Here is a 24,903-nt window from a genome sequence, read left to right on the forward strand (position 1 = left end):
AGACTAATAACAAAGCCACAAGACTAACAGTTCACCAATAAAAGCACACACCACATGGATGACCTCTAAGATTACAAGGGCCCTAGCAAAAAATCAACAAAAGGCAACTCCCAAACATGCAACATGATGGTATATACCACATGGCAAGAGCCAAGACACAAACACATTACAACTAACCTCGAAAACAACTTTATAAAACATAATGTCCAAACCTATGAGGCATGGCAACAACACCAATGAGGAAAGGAAATCCCAATGAGTTGTTTGCCTGAACAAGTTAACAACCACAAAACACATAAAGTAGCGAGTAGAGATAAAGCACCTAAGAATCACTAACACTCACTATAACAAGCAACTCCTAAAAAGAACATAACACAAGAAGAACCACCAAATATTGCCAGGAGGAATTGTGAATTTGAAGAATCAAAAACTAGAAATTAAAGACATGTCAACACAAGGAGACAAGGTAACTCGTCAATCCTCAATTACTACTCACCTCACTCAAGTCAAGCTGGGTGAGCAACAGTCGCTTCGTTACGAGACTGCTTATGGACTAACACATCTTATTTTGACCAATTATCCTTTGAAAATACTTCCAAACGCCAAAAAACTCAATCTAAAGTGTAGTTTGTTACTCCCAATGCTCGTTCCCTATCAAGATGGAGCTTCGCTCAAGAAGGAGGAGATCCCTCTTGGTATGAAGTTGAAAGAAGCACTAATGCTTCACATGGTTAGAAACGCCAAAATTTTTACATGTACTAAGTTCATCTTTTATTGCATCACGAAGGATGTAACAACATTTCTTTTCTAACTCATCAATCATCGACTATTAACTGTCTTTCCCCACATACATGAATTGACTCAACTATGACCAATGATGTCGATATGTATCATTTGTATTGTCATACATGGTCAACAAGCCTCTATTCCTTATTTTTAGTCAATCTATCCAAGTTCTTTTTCTTAAGCTCATCACCCCCCAACCAACATGTGCAATTTTTTTTAATCTACTCCAAAACGTCAAAATTTTTTGTCATTTTAAACTTATTCTCATCACCACATAACTGATGATTTTAATAAAGTGTACATGTAATTGAGATAAACCATCAAAAAATTATTATTGAGATATCATTTTGCCTATTTGCATGATACATCAATCAATATGCGACTCAGGACAAATGAAGTAAGAGATTATTATATTCACAAAAACAAGGTGGGGATCCCACTATGGCCCTGCCTTTTGGAGTGTCATTATAAATCCAAGTGTAACTAGCTCGATAAATATTTTTAATAACTTGTGAAAGGAAACGATAAGTGTAAATTGGACGGAAAGGAAAAGAGAAAAAGCAAGTGAAGGTGAATGAATATCGAGAAAGGTAGATGAGTGAAAGAGAGGAGACAAAAGAGGTAAAAAGGTGTATGTGTGTGTGTGGTGGATGCGCCATTAAATAAAAGTGGGGACATGCCTATTTTGACAAGAGTAATATAAATGTGGTGTCATACAAGAGACAAAGAGAGCCTCCATCTTTAGAGAGAAATACCTAACAAAAGACAAAAGCATTTAAGACCTCCATAAACAAACAAAAATCTTAAACCCTAAATACATTAGAAGCCCTTAAACTTCTACTAACCCACATTTAAGCCTCATACTAACCATAATTTGCAAGGTGAAATTGACCAAATGAACTTCCTTCAAAACTATGGCCCTGATTAGCAACTCACTAACCAAGTCATCCCTTAGGACCCTTGCAGGGCCAAAAACCCCAATGTGTTGGAGGGAAAAGACTGAAGCAGAGAGCACACTTGCATGCAAGTACTGAGCCAATATTTCCAGGACAATGCATATGGGCTTCATAGGCGTCCTAATATTGATCCTTGCCATAAGTAGAGTGTTTTCAATGCAATCAAAAGGATCATGTACAATCCCACTGCAAGCATTTATTTACTTGGCTTGCTCACAACTTAACATGAACAGGGACTAGAACAGCATGAAACTCCTAAAAACTTCCATAATCGTGCCCATAGCACTGCATCTAGTAAACTGCATAGAATGCAAGTCATGGTGCACACTCCATGGCCTCAATGAGAACAAGTTTGCCGCATCACATAAATCCGTCAGAGAAAAGGTGTACATTAAATGAGTTTGCAAATCTGTTGAATTCACTTTCTTCAGCTTTACAATGTCCCTCAGAGCTACCCCTTACCAAGACTAGAACGCTATTGATTTACCTTCTGCTGATAGATTTCAAAAAAACACCCACAAAGCAAAGCTTCTATCTTTAGAAGAGGAAAGGGAGATATGTAGGTGATTGATGAGGCAAAAATATATTTACTAGCTTTTAGCAGCTTCCATCATACATGCATCATTAAACTGGCCTTACATCAACTGCATTGTTCCCAACCAACTCATATTCATATGTTATCTGTCCCTTTTTTGTCCTCTGTGTTGCCAGTGAATGTCTCCCAAAACCTGATGGAATTGGCAACAATGGAACAGTTGGTAGCACAAAGTTCACAGTGGAATCTTTTAGCTTAGTGAACCAACTCTTTAGATCGTACTCTGCTTTGACATGGGCATCTTTTAACATCACCTGAATGGACTGCAAGGAAGGAGGATCTTGCAGAATGCCAGCCACAACATCTGCAGCTTTATCTGTCTGGAAAAGTGAAAACATAACAAAAGACTTGGTCAAAGAGTAAATAAATGCAAGGGAGATCTCCGGGGAGGGGAAACCCCGAATCTTTCATAGCTAGGGTAAAACTAGCATCTAAACAAGCATAGCTAATTGAACCCGTCCATACTACCTCCTATGCAAGCATAGAAAATAATATTTCTCGGTACATTGTTCAAAATGACATACTTTTACAATTACACAAGACATCCCTGTAATTTCAAACTGACAATGAATAGGCCTTACTATCACGTCTTGTATGCTTCCTTGTAAACCTGAGTCTCTGAGATTACACATTCTAAACCGCACTCCATGGTAATTGTCTTTCACTCTTGTTGTCAGCTGAACGATGAATCTGATGTTTAATGGCTGATCATTGACGGCCTCTACATTATAGTTATGCAATTGGCTCACACTTACCAATGCTATTTAGATTTCCAATTCGGTAATATATTTCATGGGCCATGGCCATCGACATTTGAGAACTCCCGAATCTAGAAAGTAGGAAATACGAATTTACAATACATGTTTCATCTTTCATGCATTCTATGCCATTGTCTAGGGCCTGTATTATTGGAAATTCTACATGTTTCAGCATCGTTTGAACATAGCATGTATATGCGGGACATACTATACACATTTTTGGCACCAGGAAGTACAAACAAGTGTTTCAAACATTTCTTGACTAGCTACATGGCAAAGCAAATATCTTGTGACAACCCAGAAGATCACACCTCCTGACGTTCAAGCTAATTGGTTTTCTTATGTAGCATGTCCTCATATGTGGAAGTTTGCAACTTTACATCTCTGACAGTGTCTTCACAATCAGTCTTTTCCACATGGATCTTCAGACGTGAAAATCACAGCCTGCTGTCTTGCAAATTTTAGCACCAATCTATGTTTGCTTGTAGCAATGGAAACAACGTTGTCACATGATCATAGCTTACCTTACATGCTCGTCTGCAGTCTACCTGCCAGGCACCAACTTATGTGTCACAGTGCCACACTAAATTCTCCTCTTGTGATTCAACTTCTGTGACTTACATTATGTGGATGGTTCTCTCTGGTATATTTTCCTACCTTCACGGCACCGGAGTGCCATTGCTTTCGGTGTAAGCTCTCTTCCAGCTTGTTTGCTAAAAAGCACTTTAGGCATAACTGCTTCCACCAAGTCTCTTTGTGGGCTTTTCTAACAAGCTAGATGTTGTTGCTTTTTTCCCCTTAGCTACATGACGTTCCGTACCCCTCTTCAAGACAGTTGGTGCTACATATTAGCTGCTTTTGCTGCCCACAAGCTCTCCTAACAGAAACTCATGCCACCAGCATACTCAACCTCCGATCAATAGAATACTACGCATTGCTAGTGCATTCAATTCGCCGGCACACTCAGCTATTGCAAATTTGATTTTTGGGATAGAATCAACACCGTAAGGATTAATCTAGAGCTTATAGTTCCAATACTTCGATCATGCAACGTGCACTTAAACAAACTATAATCAGTCTATCGAAATACTTGTGTATTTTTAATCCCAAGGTCTAGGTTGGCGTGCACAGCATAGAACCGCATTCAAGGAGCCTAGAGTTAATAATTTCTAACTCTAAGCAATGAGAAAAAATTCACCTTTCACCTTGAAAAAACTAGAGTCTCTGATAATTAAAAAAGCTCTAATCTAGCTGCAAGTACATTCAAATTTCAAGCTCTCTTTCTCTCTCCATGTTGTATGTGGGATTCCCTTGCTTTCTACTTTTTGAAAAGCTAAGCTCAAGCCAGGGAACTCAGAGATGATGGACACACAGGCTTCCGCCTTGATCATGGACTCTAGATCACATCCTTACACTTGGAGTTGTCATTGAGGCGGCCAAAACACGGACACAGAGGGTTTTTCTACTTTGTGAAAACGGTCTTTTTCTCTGTCGTTCTTGCTGTTTTCAACTATGTCTTCTGCTGCTTGTTCAAAGTCTACTGCTACCTCGTCCCCAAGCTCTTTGAGTTCCAAGAGATCCAGCGGCAATTCATCTATGCCCTCCTCATTTGTTTGGAGGAGGTCAAATGGTAGTCGGCGATTGATTCCCACTGGATTCACTTAGCTCACTCCAAGAATTCTTGAAATTTCACAATTTTCCCTTGATTCATACTCTGGGCTTTCGACATCGGTTTCTTCCCGTGTCGCCGTTTGGATTACGCCTTCCTTGCTTCATAAATGTGTTGGTGCCATTCCAGCACTAACTTTCACTTCCTCATCAGTAAAATCATACACTCTATAGTTCACCCTCTTCCTATGCAACAAGGGGGCCTTAATCGACCCATCATTGGCCCCCAAGAGAAAATTTCTTATCTGCAGCAAGAAGTACAAGAGTGGTAGCCCAAATCAAGGTCGTCAAAAAGCCTAAGAAAGCAAGCAGTAATCAATGAGGTTATGCATACCTACAAGGCGTCTTCTCCTACCCCCAATTAGTCTCTACAGTCAAGGATCTTGTTCACACAGAAGTGCAAACAAATCGAGAAGGAAATGAGAAAGGCGAATAAAATTGAATTTCAGGCTGAGATCAAGCCAAATTCAGCAATGCACTGAAGATCAAGATAGGAGGCGTTCCTGAAGGCTGGATCAATGATGAGGAACACACCATCCTGGTATACAGGTCCATCTCTGGTAGCACCTCCTGGCACCACCACCTTCAGTCACGTTCCCCCCTTCGAACTCGAGCAATCCAAATGCCACGAATTTCCAGTTGGCCCCCTCATAATGAGTGAACAACCTAGAGTCTTCCAGGCACCATGCTCTAAGGATCTATTTCAACCCGTCCTTCCTTTGGCAAGGTCTACAATTAAAGGACCATCTCGAGAAATGAAATTCCAAGAATATCTCTAGATAACCTGAACCACGAACTCTCACTGAGCTCTCAGGCAAGTACTCTTCTAGCTTCAGACACCTTGTCCATCACCTTCTAGCAATCAGTGTCCGACATTTGAAGAAGCACCCACACTTTCCCTTCTGCCTTCGAAGAAAGCCCATTCCTTCCAATCTCGCATTACCTGAGACATATGAAGAGCAGATTCTCTCCACAGCATGCTATAAAGGCTCAAATTAAGAACATCAAGTACATACCAGATCGTCGTACTGCCTGTGTGCTTGCTCTGGAAGCCAACCATGCACCTCATCGAGGCACATACCAATAACCTGTGCAATCTTGTACTGTCCCCTTCTAAATTACAGCATCCATCTGAACATGAAACCCTCGGCTCTCCATGGAATCCACCCTCGTGTCAATATCAACAGCCATGCACCTAGAAGATTCCAAGCACTCCAAGCTTTCCTTCACCTTCACAAAGGTTTATGACTCTCCGGCGGCCCACATCTCAATGTCAGACATCTTCACTGTGGCTTCTAGGTCGGCATATCTGACCTCAGTAACACGAAGATTTCACCAAGAACAATTCTTTGATTACCACATTAGCTTTGGATTTTGTGTCACCCTCTGAATCTGAGTCGAACTCCTTGTTTTTCTGATCCACCTTCTTCATTCTGCAATCCTTCGCAAAATGGCCTCGCGTGTCACAATAGAAGCACTTCTTCTACTGCTTCTTGGAAGTGCCCTCGTCATCAGAGTCATCCTTCTTGGACTTGCCACCATTAGGCTTGCCCTTTCCTTTACCAGCAACGCCTTGCCATCGTTGTCGTTGTTGAAGAGCTGCTCCCTAGCTTCTTCCTAGAGCAGTAATGGACCCAACTTCTTAAAAATCAGAGGTTTGATCCTCTATCTGCTGTCACAGTCGTAACGAAGCTTTTGAAACTCCGAGGTAGCCTCCTCAGTACCATCAAGGCCAACTGGCACAAGTCCAAATTCTGACCAACCGATGCTAGTTGATCCCTGACCTTCGTCAAGTGGTCATGTACCGAATCCCATGTTGTAGAGCTGATGTTGAAGAAGCAAGATCTGGGATGTGTTACCTGTCTTGTACAGATCCTTCAGAATGGCCCACGCCTCTATTGATGTGTCGGTCATCTGGATGTGAGGAAGCAAAGAGTCCACCGTAGTCCCTATGATCAATGCCAAGACATGGGCATCTCTATCTTCCCAAGCTTCGAGCTCCTCTCCATCTACTGGTATGAGTATCTCCCCCTTGTTGTCCACCATATCCTCCAGCTTTGCATCGGCTCCCGTTGTCAGTTTCCACAGCTTCCGAGCCACTAACGACTCCGGATCTTCACCTTCCAGATAGGGTAATTTGTCCCATCCAGTTTCTCAGACTCTTCAAAGTTAGGGATGCTGAAAGAAAGAAATATGGGGGAGGAGGAAGGGAGAGAAGGGGCTGAAGAGGCTTCTGAAATCGACATCTCTGCTGCTAAACCACACAGCAACGTCAAACAAACTCAACCTTCCGTAGACCAGGACTCCGTATGCACCTGATTGAACCTGAGTCACCCTCCTTCTCGCAAGGGCACTGTCCTCTAGTTGTGGACGTCGATTCCCAAGAGCTTCTGAATCAAGGTCGTCCTTCAGCAAGGTCCATGCCTCCAGGCTCCCACACCTATGAGCTTCCTACCTGGGCTCTAATGCCATGTTAGAAATGGACCAACAGAGGGCCAACAGAGGGTATGCACAGCGGAAAACTGATAGAATAGCCCAGGAGCTCACACAATGTGTGTGGGGAGTGGAATCACAAACTTCTTTAACTTATGTGCATCGCATAGATGTGCAGACTCATCAATAGACAATGAGCCAGCCATATATAGAAGCTACCAGAACAATATATTTCCGTCCAAAACTATGAACACAACAAAAGAGAGATAGATCCAAAGTCCCACCAGAGCGTGGTCCTCTGATCTTACCACAAGGTACTTCCACAAATCTGCTGCCGGGTATTCTCTAGAATTGAGCCCGCGTGCTCCACCTCATGCGTATGTAGACTCTCTGTCCAGAATGATCCGCTCCACCTTACTGCCTGTAGATCAGCCTAGGTGGGGAGCCCTTCAAGCTTAGTCTGCAGCTTCTCCAGGTCTCTTGGCCCCCCAGGGTATAGGCTCCAAGGTGGGTGGAAGTCGGCTCCTTGCTGCTTGTTGAAGGCTGCTCCAGAAGATGTATTATGAGGGCCCCAAGGGGCTGCCAAAATAACGACCCAGTCAGCCCTAATGGGCCAACTGGCTTGCTGCTTGCGGGCCAACTTGGTTGGCTGTCCCAACCGACTTGGTTGGCTCAGCCCAACCAGCCCTATGTAAGGGCAAGGGGCCAGCCCCCCTTTGCTCTTTTCTTGTGCTGCTGCCAGGGCCTTTCTGCAGCCCTTCTGCTACAAGTACCGCCCCGCCACAGTCGGAGCCTATTGCAGGCCCATGGCCTGCCCAATGCCCCCGCCTGGTGGCTGCTCCTGATCCACCTATGTACAGCCTCCTTCCAGGGCCTGCTGCAAGCCAAGACCCTGCCCACAGCCCTTGCCATGCTGCCGTACTGGTCCACGCCTGTCCCACCATGTTCAGGACCTGCTGCAGGCCATAACCCTGCGCACAAGCCTGCCCAAACAGGTCGCATATACTCCTGGTTCATCCCGCCATGCTGCTCTTCAAGAATCAACTTCTGCCAGGGCAGATCCAGGGCTATGTGCCCTCGCCATCTCTCTTGTATGATGATGCCATCTGATGCAGCCACGAGGGTCCCTCCACGTACCTGTGTGATCTGAAGGAAGAGATCTATGTGGAGCAACCGCCTAGGTTTACCAAGTCAGCAGGTATGGTTTACAGGTTACAGAAAGCCTTATATGGACTTACGCAGGCTCCTCGAGCATGGAATCAGAAGATTGATGAGTTCTTTGTTCAAAAGCACTTCCACCAATCCCGGCGTGATCCCAATTTGTACATTTACTGTCAAGGAAGACTTATTTCCCTTATCATCCTCTATGTTGATGATCTGTTCATTACAGGAAGTCACGCCGCACATATTGCCAAGACCAAGGTAGCTCTTTCTCAGGCCTTTCACATGATAGATCTCAATCTTCTACACTTCTTCCTGGGTCTGGAGATCACAGAAGGACCAGAAGGATACTTTGTGTCCCAGAAACGCTACACTCAAGAGCTGCTGGAGGCTTTTCATATGTCAGACTATCGTGCCATTTCCTCACCCATGGATCATTAGTACCAAATTGTCCAAGTATGACCCAGTGATCCAGTGGATGCAAGCAGATACCGCCAATTGAATTGTTCCCTAATTTGGCTCCTCAATACCAAACTAGATCTATATTATTCTGTTGGTCTTCTCAGTTCCTTCATGCAGACACCTAGGAAGACCCATTGGGACGTTGGTATGCGGATCCTTCGCTATCTTCAAGGGTCTCGCAATTGAGGGTTGTTCTATCAGTCCAGACAGCATTCCAGGATCCAGCTTCTAGGTTGGAGTGATTCAGACTGAGGAGGAGAATCCGACACTCACCGTTCCACCACTGGGTACTGTTTTACTCTTGGCTCAGCCGCTACCACTTGGAGCAGTAAAAGGCAACCGATGGTAGCCCTATCTTCCACTGAGGCAGAGTATCACTACTTGTGAGGCAGTTTGGCTCCCGCCGTTGCTCAGAGAGGTTGGGTTCCCACAAACATCCTCGACAGTCATCCACAGTGACAATCAGAGTTGTATTGCTCTTTCCCGGAACCTTGTGTTTCATGCCCGTACCAAGCATATTGAGATCCAGTACCACTATGTCCGAGAAGGTTCTCGATGATGTGATCTAGCTGATGTATTGCAAAACAAGGCGGACCTCTTTACCAAGCCCTTGGCACAGTAGCTGCTTGGCAATCATTCCAACTCCCTCAAGATGATTCATGATCCAAGAGCTGAGAGGGGGTGCCAGAGTTCATCTCTTATCTCATTGAGTGAGGGCCTTGGTAGTGGGTCTGCTCGCCCATGTGAGGGAGTGTCAGGGCCATTGTTGTGGGTTTGCCTACCCCGGAGAGGCAGAGGGGGTTTACCGTGAAGGTCTACATGTTCACGGACCTGCCGCGGATGTTTGCCCCTGTTTCGAGGTCTTGGGGGGGCCGCCACTTGACGGGGTATGTGCGGGGGTCTGCAAGTCTATCCCGGGCCTGCTAGAGGTTGGTATGGAGGTGCCTACAATCCTCCTTGGGGGCTGCCACTAGGCCGCACATATGTGCTTGGTTGGCGCCCTGTTTTGCGGGCCTCTTGGCCTCCCAGCAGACGACCCTACAGCCGACCCATTAGGTTGGCCTGTTCACACTAGAGTCGGCCACCTATCCCCCTGAAGTCGGCTCTTTTGGGGTAGGGGGTGACCCTATAAATAGGGCCCCCTCCCTCCCTTGTTTGGCATCTCAGATCATAGTTGTTCACTCACCGTTGAGGGTTTTTCTCCAGCAGTAGAGGAGGTTTTTCCTGAGATTCTTTGCAAGTCTCTCTTGTTCCCTGTTTTTCCTTGTGAGTGTTTACTATTTTCTCTCCGTTGTTGCACCGCACCGTTGCACTTCTCACAAAATCTAGGCTCTGTGAGGGGGACAACTAGATGAACACTGGCACCAAGATTGCTCAAGAAGACTGGCGTGTTTGTGATTGAAGATGGTGGCCACCTTCCCACCTATAAGCCCCCAAATGAGGACGACATGGGGGAGGATGACCTTAGTAGAAGGGGTCAAATAGGTGCCACGTGGGCAAACGGGAAGGCTATCACGGGGGTAAATATGAGAGAAAAAGGAGGGGCAGCATGCACGCTACTGCTATGCCCTAGCTGGTGGGCACAAGGGCCCAAAGATGGGGCAGGTACAAGGGCTTGTACTCATTAGAGCATAAGGCTATTTATAGGCTCTCACGGGGGCATGAAATTCTAAGTACTTTAATGTACTACAAGACCGTGACAACTTTGGTTTTAAAAGTCCAAGCGTAGGCTTAATAATGTGTAATTAAACGCGGCATGGTGCCTAGCACATAAGTGTAATTAATCCCTAGGCCCAAAGGCATTCCAAGGAATTAAAAGAGTGGTTGTTGGAAAATGATGATGTGGCATTTTTAATGGGCCCCCTAGAGGGCCATGTACCTTCAGTGGCCCCCCTAGAGTTCCAGGTGGCTCTAGTGCCTTCTACATGCTCCTTTGCCATTCCTGGACCTTCCTGGGCCTTCTAAACTTCACGTCTGGTTTTCTCTCTCATCTCCTCCCTTTGTTGAGATTTTGGACTGGTTTTTCAGCCTCCTTCAGCTGAATTCCGTTTTTCTTCATAACTCCTCACCCGTTTGGATTCCTCGACTTCCGTTTGGCCCGATGGCTTCCCCTCTGCCTCCCCTTCGTAGTGATATGCTTTTCCCTCCGTGCGTTTGGTAGAACGGGCAGAGCTGAGCACTTCTTTTGCTGGTCGAATTTGCAAAAGTGGCTTTTTCTGGACCTTTTTTCTTCTACCGCCTCCTGGGCCTCTCCTCTTGCAAAGCTACAGCTTTCTGTTGAATTTCGAGTGGTCCGACGCGCTGGTTGACTGGTTTTTCTCAGTTTTGGAGGACTTTCCGGCGATGAAACTTCTCCAAAACCTTCTCAATGCATTCCTCTCTGAAGCACGCTTCTTTTGAGCCCAAGAACTCCCACTTCTTCGCGACAGAAGTGCTTCTTTTCGCATTTTTCAGTGGAATTCTTGCTGGTCGGCTCTTGTAAATGCTCTTTCTTCATGCCTTTGCACTCCTCTTTGGCCGAGAATGCAATTGGGCATTGGCTACTATGTCCTCTTGGCGATTGAGGACTTGGTTCGAGTTTTCAGGGCTTGGTGAGTTGTGATTTTGCTACTGCAATTTCTTTTTGCCATAAGCTATTGGTTGGCCTCGTGTGCCGCCTCTTTCTTGGCTCACACGTGCCCAGGTAGTGCTACATGAGTCATTCCTTGGTTGGGTACTTTGTTGATTTTATTTTGGAGCTTTGAAAAGCTTTGTGAATGCCATCTGGAAACCACTCAAAGAGAGTGCAGCTGGGGTGCAGTGTGATTGCATCTGGACAGCCAATGGAATTGCACTCGGAAAAGAGAATGCCTTTGGGTTGAGCCTACGGGTTAAGTGCACTTATGTGATGGTGTTATATGCTTAAAAGCCTTGCGAAGGCTTAGTGAATTGGGGCTGCGTGCTCAGTTGCAGGGAAGGTCTCCCATATGCAACTTGTAATCATTTCACTGTGAAATATAAAGAAATACCGAAAGGGACGCCACGGTGTTTGGGGCCAATCGGGTGCACTTGTCTATGTCTGTTGAGCAGGGGCATTCTAGCCTCCATCCCTTTTTCAGTGGTTTTGTTTGTGAACAAATGGGTAAATGCCAAATGGTGATCATGCAATGGTTAATGGTTGTGATATATGCTTTGTGAGCTGTAAATAAGTGCTGAAGTGATTAAAGGTTTAGTTCCACTGCCCTCTGAGTGATTAGAGGCCGGTTTCATTGGTTCCGTTGCCGGGATACCACACACTCTTTCTCAAGAGGTGGGCCTCGGTAGTTTGGTGGAAGGATATCTTTGCTGCACTTTTTGACAGCTGAATATTACAACCATAAACATGGTGAGTACCCATGAGCAAGAGAGCTCCACAACTCCTCAAAGGAGAAGGCAGGAAAGCCTTAATGATCCAGCTAGTGTACAGCTGCAGGGAGCACAACAAATGCCTTTTGAGCAGGCCATACATGAAGCTACAGCTGAGGTCAACGGTGATACTAGTTCTAGCAGTGAGTCAGATGATGCTACTATGTTGAATGCACAGCTTGCAAGTGCAGTGACTGCTTTGACTCAGCTGGCTCAAAATTTGGCTCAGATTGTGCAAACAAATGCCAAGAAGAAGAAGAAATCAAGAAAGCACAAGCACGGAAAGAGTGAGTACACACATGCATCAGCTTCTCATGGCGGACCGCACACTCATGCATCAGTTTCCCATGAGGGACAGCCATCAAAAATGACTCAGAAAGTGACTTCCAAGAGAGAGGAATCGCCCAAAAGAGCACTTGAGAAAGAGGTACAAAAAGTACATCCAGTGCAACAGTATGAGCAGCCAGCACAAGGCCTTGGTTTGGGTATTTCTACTCCTCAAAATAATAATGTGCAGTCCATAAATGTGGCTCAACCACCTCAGCCATATTTGAGGCAGCAACCTGAATATTTTGGTACAGATTCTATCTTTGATGCTATGTTGATTTCACCGCCAATTGGGCATAGAAAGCAAGCCATGTATGACAATGTGGGAATGCAGCCAGGCATGCAAGCCACAGCATATGCTCCCATGCCTAATGTTCAGCCAAGCATGGCTCTCCCTAGTGAAGGGAATGCTGCAAATATACAGCCATCTTTGGGACAGCCAATATCAAATGTATAGAAAGAATTTAAGGATGGTGGTTCTCATGTCAAGTTTGATACATATAATGGAGTACAGGACAGGTACAAAGCCCTCACATTCCTTCAACAGTTTGATGCTGCATCTCTTGGGGGTTTGTTTACAGAAGCATCCAAGATGAGGAAGGTTGCCACATTTTTGAAAGGCAATGCACTTAAGTGGTACACTAACCTTATGCTTCATGGAGATGCACCTGCTACTTCGCTGGAATTTAAGCAAGTGTTCTCTTCTACTTGGCTTACTCCAACTTTTGAAGTTGAAGTACTTTCACACTGGCATGACTTGTCATACAAACTTTGCAAGAATCTTGATGATTACACCAAGAGGTTTTGGGATGTTTTGCTGCCATTGAGCTCTTACAGGCATGTTTCTTTGAAAGAGCAAATAGAGAGGTACTGTTGTGGATTGCCTAGTGAGCTACGTGATTATTGCATCAAAACCAAGGTGGGTTCTATGACTCAATTAATTGAGAATGCAAGGACAGCATATGCATGGATGCAGGAGAAGAATTTGGGCTTTATGGACAGCAAGAAAGAAGACAACAAACGGGCTGCCAAACACCAAGATAAGAACATCAAATCTGAAAATAAAAATTATGGCAAACGACCGTTTCAAAAGGGAGGAAAAGCCCAATTCAAAGCTGGTCAAAGGCGTGGACAGCCTAATAAACAGCCCCGTACCAAGTTATCTGATGAAGAGAAAAAGTCACTCATGGAGCAAACAAATGTTTTATATGCAAAGGAGAGGGACACCGCTCTTATGATTGCCCATTCAAGAAAAGAGACAGGTCAGATGATGATAAGAATGGTGATAAACAGGCTGATCGGAAGGGCAAAAAGCCTAAACCTTCTGCAGGACTTCTTCCAGATGTGATTGGGAGTTTGCCACATGCACATGATGAAGAGGAAATGAAAAAGACTGAGATGTGCAAAGCATGGGGAAAAATCAGAAATCAGAATTGTTTGTTTTTCTTTGATTCTGGGGCAAAGGCAAATTTCATAACTCCTGATATGGCAGGAAGGCTTGGCATCGAGCCTGAGGAAATGGGGCCATCCGGCATGTGTGATATGGCCAACCCTGAACTCAACACACCTGTCACTCCTATCATTGGCAAGTTGAGGATGCATATCCAGGGATATCAGGATGCAGAGGACTTCTACATTATGCCTTTGCCAGAGTGTGATGCTTTGCTTGGGATGCCTTGGATGTACAGGGTGGGGGCTGATGTGCAAATGAGAAACAAGAAGATTTCTTTAACTCATAGAGGCAAAAATCAACTTGATGTGAAGTTGAAAGGGGAGTCCATCCCTATAGTTTCAGCTTCTTGTATTTCCAATGTAATAAAGCGTCATATTTCAGCGTACTTGATTTTTGTCAAAGAGGACAGCCAACCAGTTCAGGAAGGCTCTACTCTTTCTGCTTTAGATACTCAAGAATTACCTCCCAAGAGGCCCGAGGATCATCAAATTGATATAATTCCAGGAAGCTCACCGCCTAATATACCTCCCTATCGTGTCAGTAAGGCACAACAGGAAGAGATAATGTCACAAGTGAAGGAACTCTTGGAAAAGGAATTAATACAGCCAAGTAATTCTCCTTACTGTTCCCCTGTGTTGCTTGTGCAAAAGAAGGATGGCAGTTGGAGAATGTGTATTGATTATAGGGCTTTGAATAAAGTCATAATTAAGAACCGTTTTCCAATTCCACGCATTGATGATATATTGGATCGGTTGGAAGGTTCCTCAATGTTCAGTCGTATTGACCTTAAAAGTGGATACCATCAGATAAGGATACGGCCTGAAGATGTCTACAAGACTGCCTTCCGCACTTCATTTGGCTTATATGAGTTCCTTGTGATGCCTTTTGGTTTGACTAATGCACCTGCCACTTTCAATAGAATGATGGACAGAATTTTTAGAGCACACAGAAAGTTTGTGGGCACTTTCTTCGATGACATCATTGTGTTCTCTAAAAATGAGCAAGAGCACAGGAAACACCTCACTATTGTGTTTCAAGAGTTGAAAAGACACAAGCTATTAATAAACACCAAGAAAAGTGAGTTCTTTATGCATGAGATTCATTTTCTCGGTCATATAGTGTCAAAGGATGGAGTCAAGATGGATCCTGCAAAAGTTGAGGCCATAAGGAGTTGGCCAATTTTGAAAAATCTGCATGAAGTCAGAAGCTTTCTTGGGTTGTGTTCATACTATCGGAGGTTTATAAAGTACTTTGCAGAAATTGCTTCCCCCTTGCATGCTTTACAAAAGAAAGCTGTACCGTTTCAGTGGGGACCAAAGGAAAATGCAGCTTTTGAAGAGCTGAAGCAAAAATTGTGTTCTGAACCCGTTATTATCTTGCCAGATCTTGCAAAACCCTTCGCTATAACTTGTGATGCATGTGGGAACAACATAGGAGGCACTTTGATGCAGGATGGCAGAGTGGTTGCATATGAGAGTAGAGTTCTCAAAGATGCTGAATTGTACTTGCAGACATACGAGAAGGAAATGTTAGCAGTGATACATGCTTTGACCACATGGAAACATTACCTTCTTGGAGCTGATTTTTATGTGCAAACTGATCATCAGTCACTTAGATATTTTCTCACGCAAAGAAAATTATCTGAAAAGCACATGAGATGGGCTAACTTCCTCTCAATGTTTCATTTTCAAATTGTACATGTGCCGGGTAACAAAAATGTCGTGGCTGATGCACTTTCCAGGAAACCACAGCCTGAAGCAGTCTCCAAGAAACCCAGTGTTTCAGCAGTGAGCATTGCTTACAACAATCTGTTAGATGTGATGAAAGATCAGTATGTTAATGATGCTGATTTTTCAACTATTTATGAACAGCTTTCTAATGGTCAAAGGCATGATCACTATATGTTGAAAGAGGGTTTCATTTTGATGCATGGACGACTCTGTGTCACTGATCAGATGCGACAGAAAGTCATAATGGAAAGTCATGTTCCTCCATATGCAAGACATAGGGGAATAACAGCAACAATTACAGCAGTGGAGCAATACTTTTATTGGCCATCTTTGAGGAAAGATGTGGAAGAATATGTGAGAACATGCATGGTTTGTCAGAAAGTAAAGTTTGACAGGCAGAAGGCAGCTGGGTTGTTACACCCTTTGCCAATTCCGGATAGACCATGGCAAAGCATAGCTATGGATTTTGTGTTTGATCTTCCACGGACTCCTACTGGACATGATGGATTGTGGACAATAATTTGCAGGTTTAGCAAACAAGCCCACTTTGTGCCAGTAAGAAAGAAAATTACAGCAGATCAAATGGCCAAATTGTTTTTGCAGCATGTCTTCAAGTATCATGGGATGCCTGAATCCATAATCAGTGATAGAGATCCGAGGATGACCAGCCTCTTTTGGAGAGGACTGTTTGAAAATATGGGCACTACGCTGAATTTTTCGTCATCTTTTCACCCTCAGTCTGATGGACAATCGGAGCAGGAAAACTCTACCATCTTGGATATGTTTAAATGCTATGTCTCAGACCACAAAAGCAAATGGGAGCATTATTTGCCTTTGCTGGAATATGCTTACAATAATACAGTGCACACATCCACAGGTAAAGCACCTTTTGAAATAGTGGAAGGTGCCAGGAAGATACCTCCCATTTTGCATACAAAAGAGAAAATCTTCGAAGCTGATCGTTTTGTGGAAAGCCTTGAAGAGGCTTACAAGAAGATCAAATATGCCTTGCAAAGAAGTCAAGACAAGCAGAAAAGAGCAGCAGATAAGCACCGCAGGGAATTGGTATTCACAGAAGGTGATTGGGTTTTGCTGCGTTTTCAGAAGGCAAGGCTGAAAAATAAGAAAGGCAAGGAAAGGTTGTACACAAAGCTGAACATGCGTTACTATGGTCCTTTCCAGGTTTCTGAAAAGATAAACTAGGTAGCTTACAGGCTGAAGTTGCCTCCGCATTGGAAGATACATAATGCCTTTCATGTGAGCTTATTAAAGCAATATCATGGAGATATTCCCGAGGATGTACCTGATGAGGTGCAGCCTGAAGTGGAAGAACAGGATGAACTTCTGGTCCCAGAGCAGATTCTGGCACACAAAGATAGAAAGCTCAAGGGTAAAGTTATCCGTCGCTACTTGGTAAAATTTCAAAATTACCCATCACTTGATGCGAAATGGATGGAGGAAGGTGAACTGGCAGATTCACCTCGGATATTGCAGCTTTACCTTGATGCTTTCCAATTAGAGCCGACTGCGATCCGGGCTCCTACAGGTAGTTCAGCAGAGCGAGCGTCTGGAGCATTACCTGATGTTCAAGAGGGGGGTAGCACCTCCACTCCCTCAGTACAGACGGGCTCACTATGATTTCATGAGGTCGCTTGATGACACTGTATGTTTCATCCGAGATACTGAGCTGACAGTATTTCTGCTGTGAGACTTCATGATATTGATGCATCTTGACTATTGATCGCCGAGGATCACATAGATTATGAGCAGTATATATGGATGGATGCATGCCTCTCCTAGCCATATTTTCACTGTCTCTATATACTATAGCTACGGCTTTCTTGTATACTCTTTTATGCTATATTTCATGCTCGCTCCTGTGTTTTGGGGCAGCAAACTGTGGTTTGCTGTTTCAAGAGAGGGGTATGTCACGGGGGCGTGAAATTCTAAGTACTTTAATGTACTACAAGACCGTGACAACTTTGGTTTTAAAAGTCCAAGCGTGGGCTTAATAATGTGTAATTAAATGCGGCATGGTGCCTAGCACATAAGCGTAATTAATCCCTAGGCCCAAAGGCATTCCAAGGAATTAAAAGAGTGGTTGTTAGGAAATGATGATGTGGCATTTTTAATGGGCCCCCTAGAGGACCATGTACCTTCAGTGGCCCCCCTAGAGTTCCAGGTGGCTCTAGTGCCTTCTACATGCTCCTTTGCCATTCCTGGACCTTCCTGGGCCTTCTAAACTTCACATGTGTGGTTTTCTCTCTCATCTCCTCCCTTTGTTGAGATTTTGGACTAGTTTTTCAGCCTCCTTCAGCTGAATTCCGTTTTTCTTCATAACTCCTCACCCGTTTGGATTCCTCGACTTCCGTTTGGCCCGATGGCTTTCCCTCTGCCTCCCCTTCGTAGTGATATGCTTTTCCCTCCGTGCGTTTGGTAGAACGGGCAAAGCTGAGCACTTCTTTTGCTGGTCGAATTTGCAAAAGTGGCTTTTTCTCGACCTTTTTTCTTCTACCGCCTCCTGGGCCTCTCCTCTTGCAAAGCTACAGCTTTCTGTTGAATTTCGAGTGGTCCGACGCGCTGGTTGACTGGTTTTTCTCAGTTTTGGAGGACTTTCCGGCGATGAAACTTCTCCAAAACCTTCTCAATGCATTCCTCTCTGAAGCACGCTTCTTTTAAGCCCAAGAACTCCCACTTCTTCGCGACAGAAGTGCTTCTTTTCACATTTTTCAGTGGAATTCTTGCTGGTCGGCTCTTGTAAATGCTCTTTCTTCATGCCTTTGCACTCCTCTTTCGCTGAGAATGCAATTGGGCATTGGCTACTATGTCCTCTTGGCAATTGAGGACTTGGTTCGAGTTTTCAGGGCTTGGTGAGTTGTGATTTTGCTACTGCAATTTCTTTTTGCCATAAGCTATTGGTTGGCCTTGTGTGCCGCCTCTTTCTTGGCTCACACGTGCCCAGGCAGTGCTACATGAGTCATTCCTTGGTTGGGTACTTTGCTGATTTTATTTTGGAGCTTTGAAAAGCTTTGTGAATGCCATCTGGAAACCACTCAAAGAGAGTGCAGCTAGGGTGCAGTGTGATTGCATCTGGACAGCCAATGGAATTGCACTCGGAAAAGAGAATGCCTTTGGGTTGAGCCTACGGGTTAAGTGCACTTATGTGATGGTGTTATATGCTTGAAAGCCTTGCGAAGGCTTAGTGAATTGGGGCTGCGTGCTCAGTTGCAGGGAAGGTCTCCCAAATGCAACTTGTAATCATTTCACTGTAAAATATAAAGAAATACCGAAAGGGGCGCCACGGTGTTTGGGGCCAATCGGGTGCACTTGTCTATGTCTGTTGAGCATGGGCATTCTAGCCTCCATCCCTTTTTCAGTGGTTTTGTTTGTGAACAAATGGGTAAATGCCAAATGGTGATCATGCAATGGTTAATGGTTGTGATATATGCTTTGTGAGCTGTAAATAAGTGCTGAAGTGATTAAAGGTTTAGTTCCACTGCCCTCTGAGTGATTAGAGGCCGGTTTCATAGGCCAAGTAACATGTCACCAGATGGAACACTGGAGCAGATTGGCCTGGCTCAAGTCGAGCTAGTAGGACACAGCAGTATGTGTGGCATGTATGCACCATCCGTGCAACTTTATGCATGTGGGGCATGAGGTGCACCATCTGACGGCATGTGTCGCATGTGTGCACCATCCATCTATGATATATGGATTTTGTGTCGCTAAAAATATTGGAAGGTTGATTAATTGTGGCAATTAATTCCAAGGATATTCTATGCTTGAAATATTTCATTATTATTGATTTTGTAAATTTTGGAGAAGAATAATTGATCAGGCGATGGCATTTGGCGAGCATGATTTGCCCTATTTTTTGGCGTGTAGGCGCAACTCCAGTGATACGGGGATGAAAGAGGCTAAGCCTAATTTTTGACATTACAAATGCTCATGTACATATTTAAATTTTTGAACATTAGAGGCTGAGCCTAAGCATATTAACTAAAGGGGAAAAGCAAGCTATTTTGGTAGTGGCTCATGGGGCTTTTTCCCAATTCATGCATAAAGAAGATGTAGATGGAGCTTGTATGAATTTTTAGTCGGAAGCTATTCAATCAACCACAAAATTAAATACATAGGAGGTGGAAGGAGAGCACCACTCCTATGGGGGAGAATGCACCTAGCATGCTTGTCGAGTCTCTTCAATTTGTGAGTTTTGAAAGTTCGTGCGTACTTTCTGGATAGTGTTTGCTATCTTTTCAAGGATTTGCATGTTCCTCGAGAGTTCCCCATCGCAAAGATATGGAGAAGGGAGGTGGCTACTATCAGCAGTAGACAAAGAGATCATGAAGATGAAGACCTTGGCTGGACTTCAGGGCAAGAAAGAGACTAAGAGTCAAGAGAGCCATTTACGCATCTAGAGGTGCAGACTTCAAAGTGCAAATTGGAGCGCCAAAAAGGCTTTCAAAGAGAATGAGGGAGGTGGCAAGGACCTGTAGACAAAGAGCCAGGAAGATATGTACAAGGATCAAGGGAGCAGGCTAGAGCAGCAAAGCTTGGGGCCTACATCCAAGAGGACCAAGGGAGCTGTGTACTGCAGACAAAGCTCTAGCAAGGATTGGACCCTTGGCTGTCATTCGGACGGCAAGGTACAAGGAACAAGGGAACATGAGAAGCTTGGGCCTCACCATTGGCTGCACATCAAGGCAACAAAGAGGTCAAGTCTTCTAGGCATTCACTGCCTCACAAGTAGCTGTGTGGAAGGATAGCTTGGAGGTGTGTTTGTCGGCATAGGCAACCAACTCTACCGAAGCTCGGAGAGAAGCACGTGGACTCAGGGATCTAGAAGTGCCACAGAGTTAGCAGGACAGCTTTTGGTAGGGACTGAGAACCACTGTTCGGTGGGACTCTAGACCTCTTTGTCTTGTCTAGTTGCGGACGGAAATATATTTTGTTGGTTCTATATCTCTACTATCTATTTACTAGTCTGCACATACACACGTCATCGTTTGAGTACACAAGTAAAAAAGTTTTGGATTCCGTAGTTCAACACTTCTACGTGCATTCCAGGGACGCTCTATCAGCCTTCTGCTGCGGCATACCCTCTATAGGGATTCATTTCTAGCATGGTATCAGAGCCCTAATCAGTAGTTCACGAAAAGTGGAGCTTGAAGGCAAGGACCTTGCTCAAGGACGACCTTGATTCAGAGCTCAGGGGAATCTACTTGGACGTCTGAACGATTGTACCCAAGCGGGAGGCTTAGGTTCAGACAAGTTTCTGAAGAATTGTACCCAAGCGGGAAGCTCTGGTTTAGATAGGTGCATGAAAAACTAATATTTGCTTGCAAACCTTGCCAGATGAAGGACGGGTTCATGAGAGCATGGTGCTTGCGGGACCTTAAGCTGGTCACCCATCATGAGGGGGCAGTTGGAGGATGTTGGTACCTGGATTACTCGAGTTCAAAGGTGGGAATGTGACTAAAGCTGGTGGTGCCATCAAGTGCTACCAAGGATGGACCTGTGTACCAGGGTGGTTTGCTTGGACGGGACCGTAACAGGAGCCACTAGATGAAAAGCCAGGAAATGGAAGGACCTGCGTAACAGGAGGGTGGGGTGTGCTTACGCAGAACTGGACCTGGCGGAGCAAGAGCCATTGGATGAAAAGACAGGAACCAAGATTGACACCAGAGTGTCCCAAAGGGTTTGTAGATGGAAGCCAATGGAGTGGCATCATCGACAAGTTGGGATCGGGACGAGATGTGTCGGGTGTTGGAGAAGTCACCTCCCCATATATAAGCCCCCAAATAAGGAGTGCGTGGGGGAGGTGGACTTTGGGTTAGGATTGCCACAGGGCAACACTTTGGTTGCCATGTGGGCAGCAAACCCAGAGGAAAAAGAGCATGAAGAGGGGGCTGCCACATGGACAGCAACAGGCTGTCATGTGGGCAGCACACACAGGTACTTACCTGGCAGTGTGGAGCCAGCAACGTGGACTGCAACAGGCCGGAAAAAACACGTGGCTGTACAGCTCTGTTTGGAGCAGGTATGCACAGGTTTGGAGCGCTGGAACAGCACGCCTACATGGTAGGACACATCAGCAACATTACGGACTATTGCAGATCTGGGGGCCATAACAGCATGGAATCTTGGCAGGGCCAGTACAGATCTGTTGCAGACGATGTATAGACATGCAATGATGAACCAGGGGGCTAGAGGACAGATCAGAGGCGGGGTGCATGCAGCAAGATTGCGCCTACATGGAGCAGCATATGGACCTGGCAATGGCCTGGAAACAGGTGCATAATAGGCAAAACAGACCCTGGCCAGTGTCACACTGACAAGTGGCAAGTCGGCCTGCTTGAAGGGCTGATGAGCCAACCAGGCCAACTGGTTGGGGAGCCAACCAGGTTGGCTGGTAGGGCAATTCCAGTCGATCAAATAGGCCCTACTGGGTCGGTTTACAAGGAGGGGGATCTCCCTGATAAAGGGGCATTTGGGGCCTCATATGTCACTCACCAAGAGTCCAAGAAGGGAGAAGACTGGAGCAGCAGGAAGCTTGCCTCAAGGACCAGGATATGGACAAGGAAGGTGGCTACCATCAGCAGTAGACAGAGAGCTCATGAGGATGAAGACTGTGGCTGGCCTTCAGGGAAGCAAGGAGACTGGGAATTAGAAGAGCCATTTAGGCATCCAGAGGTGCAGACTTTAGAGTGCAAATTGGAGCAGGCCACAGCTAGTCAGAAGGGCTCCAAAGAGAATGAGGGAGGTGGCAAGGACCTGTAGACGAGAGCCAGGAAGATCTGGACCAAGAGAGCAGACTGGAGTAGCAGAGCAACAAAGCTTTGGGCCTACATCCAGGTGGACCAAGGGAGCTGTGTACTGCAGACAGAGCTCAAGGAAGGATTGGACCCTTGGCTGTCAAGGAACAAGGGAACAAGAGAAGCTTGGGCCTCACCATTCGCTGCACATCATGGCAGTGAGGAGGTCAAATCTTCTAGGCATTCACTGCCTCACAGGTAGCTGTCTAGAAGGATAGCTGGGAGGTGTGTTTGTCGGCACAGGTGACCAAGTCTACAGAAGCTCAGGGAGGAGCACGGAATCTAGAAGTGGCATGGAGTTAGTAGGACAGTTTTTGGTAGGGACGGAGTACCACGGTTTGGCTGCAGACGGAAATATGTTTTGTTGGTTCTATATCTCCACTGTCTATTTACTAGTGTACACATACACATGGTTGTTTGAATTAACACAAGTAGAGAAGTTTTGGATTCCGTAGCTAAACACTTCCGCGTGCATTTCCGGGATACTCTATCAGTCTTCCACTGCAGGATACCCTTTGTAGGGAGTCATTTCTAACAAGTAGACGTGAAGTGCAAGAGTGCCACTTGTTGGCATAATCAAAATCCAATATATAAGATGAAAGCAAGCAGAAAGAATGTAAGTAATATTACGTAACTCGCTTGACGATGAGACAAAAGTAGATTAAGTAGCCCATTTGAAGGGGAGGATATTATGTCTTCTTGACCCATTTACTTAGGATTTAAGGCACGGAAAAACTATATAGCAATATGAACACTAGAGAGGATAATTTAACTGTATATTAAAAAACTGAGTTAAACTAGGATCGGCGGATGACAAAAAATTATTTTAAATTTTCAGTGGCTTTCACAGCTAGTTTTTATCCCTCGCAAACCACTTAACCCTCGAGTTTCCTTAATCTTCCGTTTCTAGATTGCAAATGGGCTGTAAATCTTAACTTCAGCTTGTGTACTTTAACAGACTGTATGATAGATTTAGGGGAAAATAAGCTGAAATTTCTAAGGGACTAAAAGCCATGAGGCCACCATTGACTTAATTTGAAGAAAAGCCTTATCGAATAATTTTCCAAACACTCCAGCAAAAGGCTAAGTAATACCTACCAGATTGAGAGTTTTCCCAAAGGCTCCTGCAGTTAGTGGCACTATAGAAAACCTGCATAAACAGCACGTCAAAACTAATGTTAGTTTGACTTGTGACACTCGAAGAAAATTAGGGAACACCAAGTTACTCATTTTTCCTTTTCCCAACCCAATACGCACATTCCTCGACCTCCAAGGTGTGCTAACGCAGCAGGTTCCCTCCACTCATCGTACCTGCGGATTAAGATTAAAAGATTTTATGAAACCTCCGATACTTCAATGAATGTAAGAATATGAACTAAGCCAAAAGCCTAACACTTTAAGAGAGACTGCTTTTCGCTATTAAAAATAAGCCGGCGATGCTAAACCCAATGGAACGTCGAAGCAATTGCAAGCTTACACCCAGCCGTAGCGACAATCGAAAATAAGCTGCTTTCGGGTCGGTTTGGATGTCCTCACGACTGCGTTTTGCATTGCTTGGAGTAGACTTGCAAATTTGTCTGCATAACAGCCCTATGAGCGATGGCAGTTCTAAAACAAGGATTGATTATAAGCGGACAAGAAATGTCACGATTTTTTTTTTTCTCAAGTTCAACAAGGTCATTTGCCATTCGCCGAGATGTGGGATTATGTCGTAATCATGCAGTTGATTGCAGCTGAAAAATATTGAACAGAAAGAAGGCAAAAACTGCAGGGGCATACCTCAGCTTGTCGATCTTGCAGGGAATTTCTCACAATGAAAGCAAGACCGGAGAAACGTCTGAAGTATCAGTGTTCAAAGACAACATTTTTGTTGGTTTGATGTTGTCCTTGAAAGGGACTTGCTCTTTTAACCATCCCCACTCCGCTTAGTGTCAGCCACGTGTTGGTTTACATGGGTGCCAACGACTGCATATAGCAATGCTGTGTACGCAGCTAACCTACAAACTAAATACAATGAACCTGCAACATTTTCATTTTCACCCGTAAAAAACATTTCCTCAATTTTGTAAAATCTGTAAAATTTTAGGTAATTTAGTTATATTTTAGCAAAAAAATCGGCGAATTCTCAGGAAAAAACTTTCAAATTTTGAAACCCCAAGTTTTGTGATTTGTTGAGAAAAATGTTTTCTGTGAACATTGCTGCATAGATTTTGAATTCGTGATGGGTCAGAGTGGTCGGACCATTTTCTTATATAGACTACACTTTCGACACGGACCACACAAAACCGCCCCACTGAATGTAATTCATCTTGTTCTAAACAAATCATAAAACTTTGGGATTCAATTTTTTCTTAAGTATTAGCTAAAATATAACT

The 24,903-nt window shown here is 44.6% G+C and overlaps 1 protein-coding gene across 2 annotated transcripts; it reads right to left on the bottom strand.

Annotated features, from left to right (window-relative positions):
* Nucleotides 1–1,996: 1,996 nt before the first annotated feature.
* On the bottom strand, nt 1,997–24,466 carry LOC147886698 (uncharacterized). Of its 2 annotated transcripts, XM_087395821.1 has the most exons (6): nt 24,308–24,466; nt 24,006–24,105; nt 23,786–23,839; nt 23,627–23,678; nt 2,592–2,657; nt 1,997–2,470 (listed from the first exon to the last, which is right to left on the bottom strand). In XM_087395821.1, exons 2-6 carry the CDS (start codon nt 24,077–24,079, stop codon nt 2,420–2,422), a joined length of 297 nt encoding a protein of 98 aa, XP_087251947.1. In that variant the 5' UTR covers nt 24,080–24,105; nt 24,308–24,466; the 3' UTR covers nt 1,997–2,419. The 2 variants fall into 2 exon arrangements, with proteins under 2 accessions (XP_087251947.1, XP_087251946.1); XM_087395820.1 differs by having other exon boundaries at nt 2,014–2,657; nt 24,308–24,425.
* Nucleotides 24,467–24,903: the final 437 nt, after the last annotated feature.

This window comes from Dipteris shenzhenensis, chromosome 24 (assembly GCF_047967505.1).
Source record: "Dipteris shenzhenensis isolate YYH24624 ecotype China chromosome 24, Dip_SZ_1.0, whole genome shotgun sequence".
Lineage (NCBI taxonomy): Eukaryota > Viridiplantae > Streptophyta > Polypodiopsida > Gleicheniales > Dipteridaceae > Dipteris > Dipteris shenzhenensis.

Coding starts and splice junctions, on each gene's coding strand:
- LOC147886698 (XM_087395820.1), bottom strand. CDS start 24,079: ATGCAAAACGCAGTCGTGAGGACATCCAAACCGACCCGAAAGCAGCTT. Junction 23,679..23,785: donor CACCTTGGAGGTCGAGGAAT/GTGCGTATTGGG, acceptor CTGTTTATGCAG/GTTTTCTATAGTGCCACTAA. Junction 2,658..23,626: donor TTGGGAAAACTCTCAATCTG/GTAGGTATTACT, acceptor TCACTTTTCCAG/ACAGATAAAGCTGCAGATGT.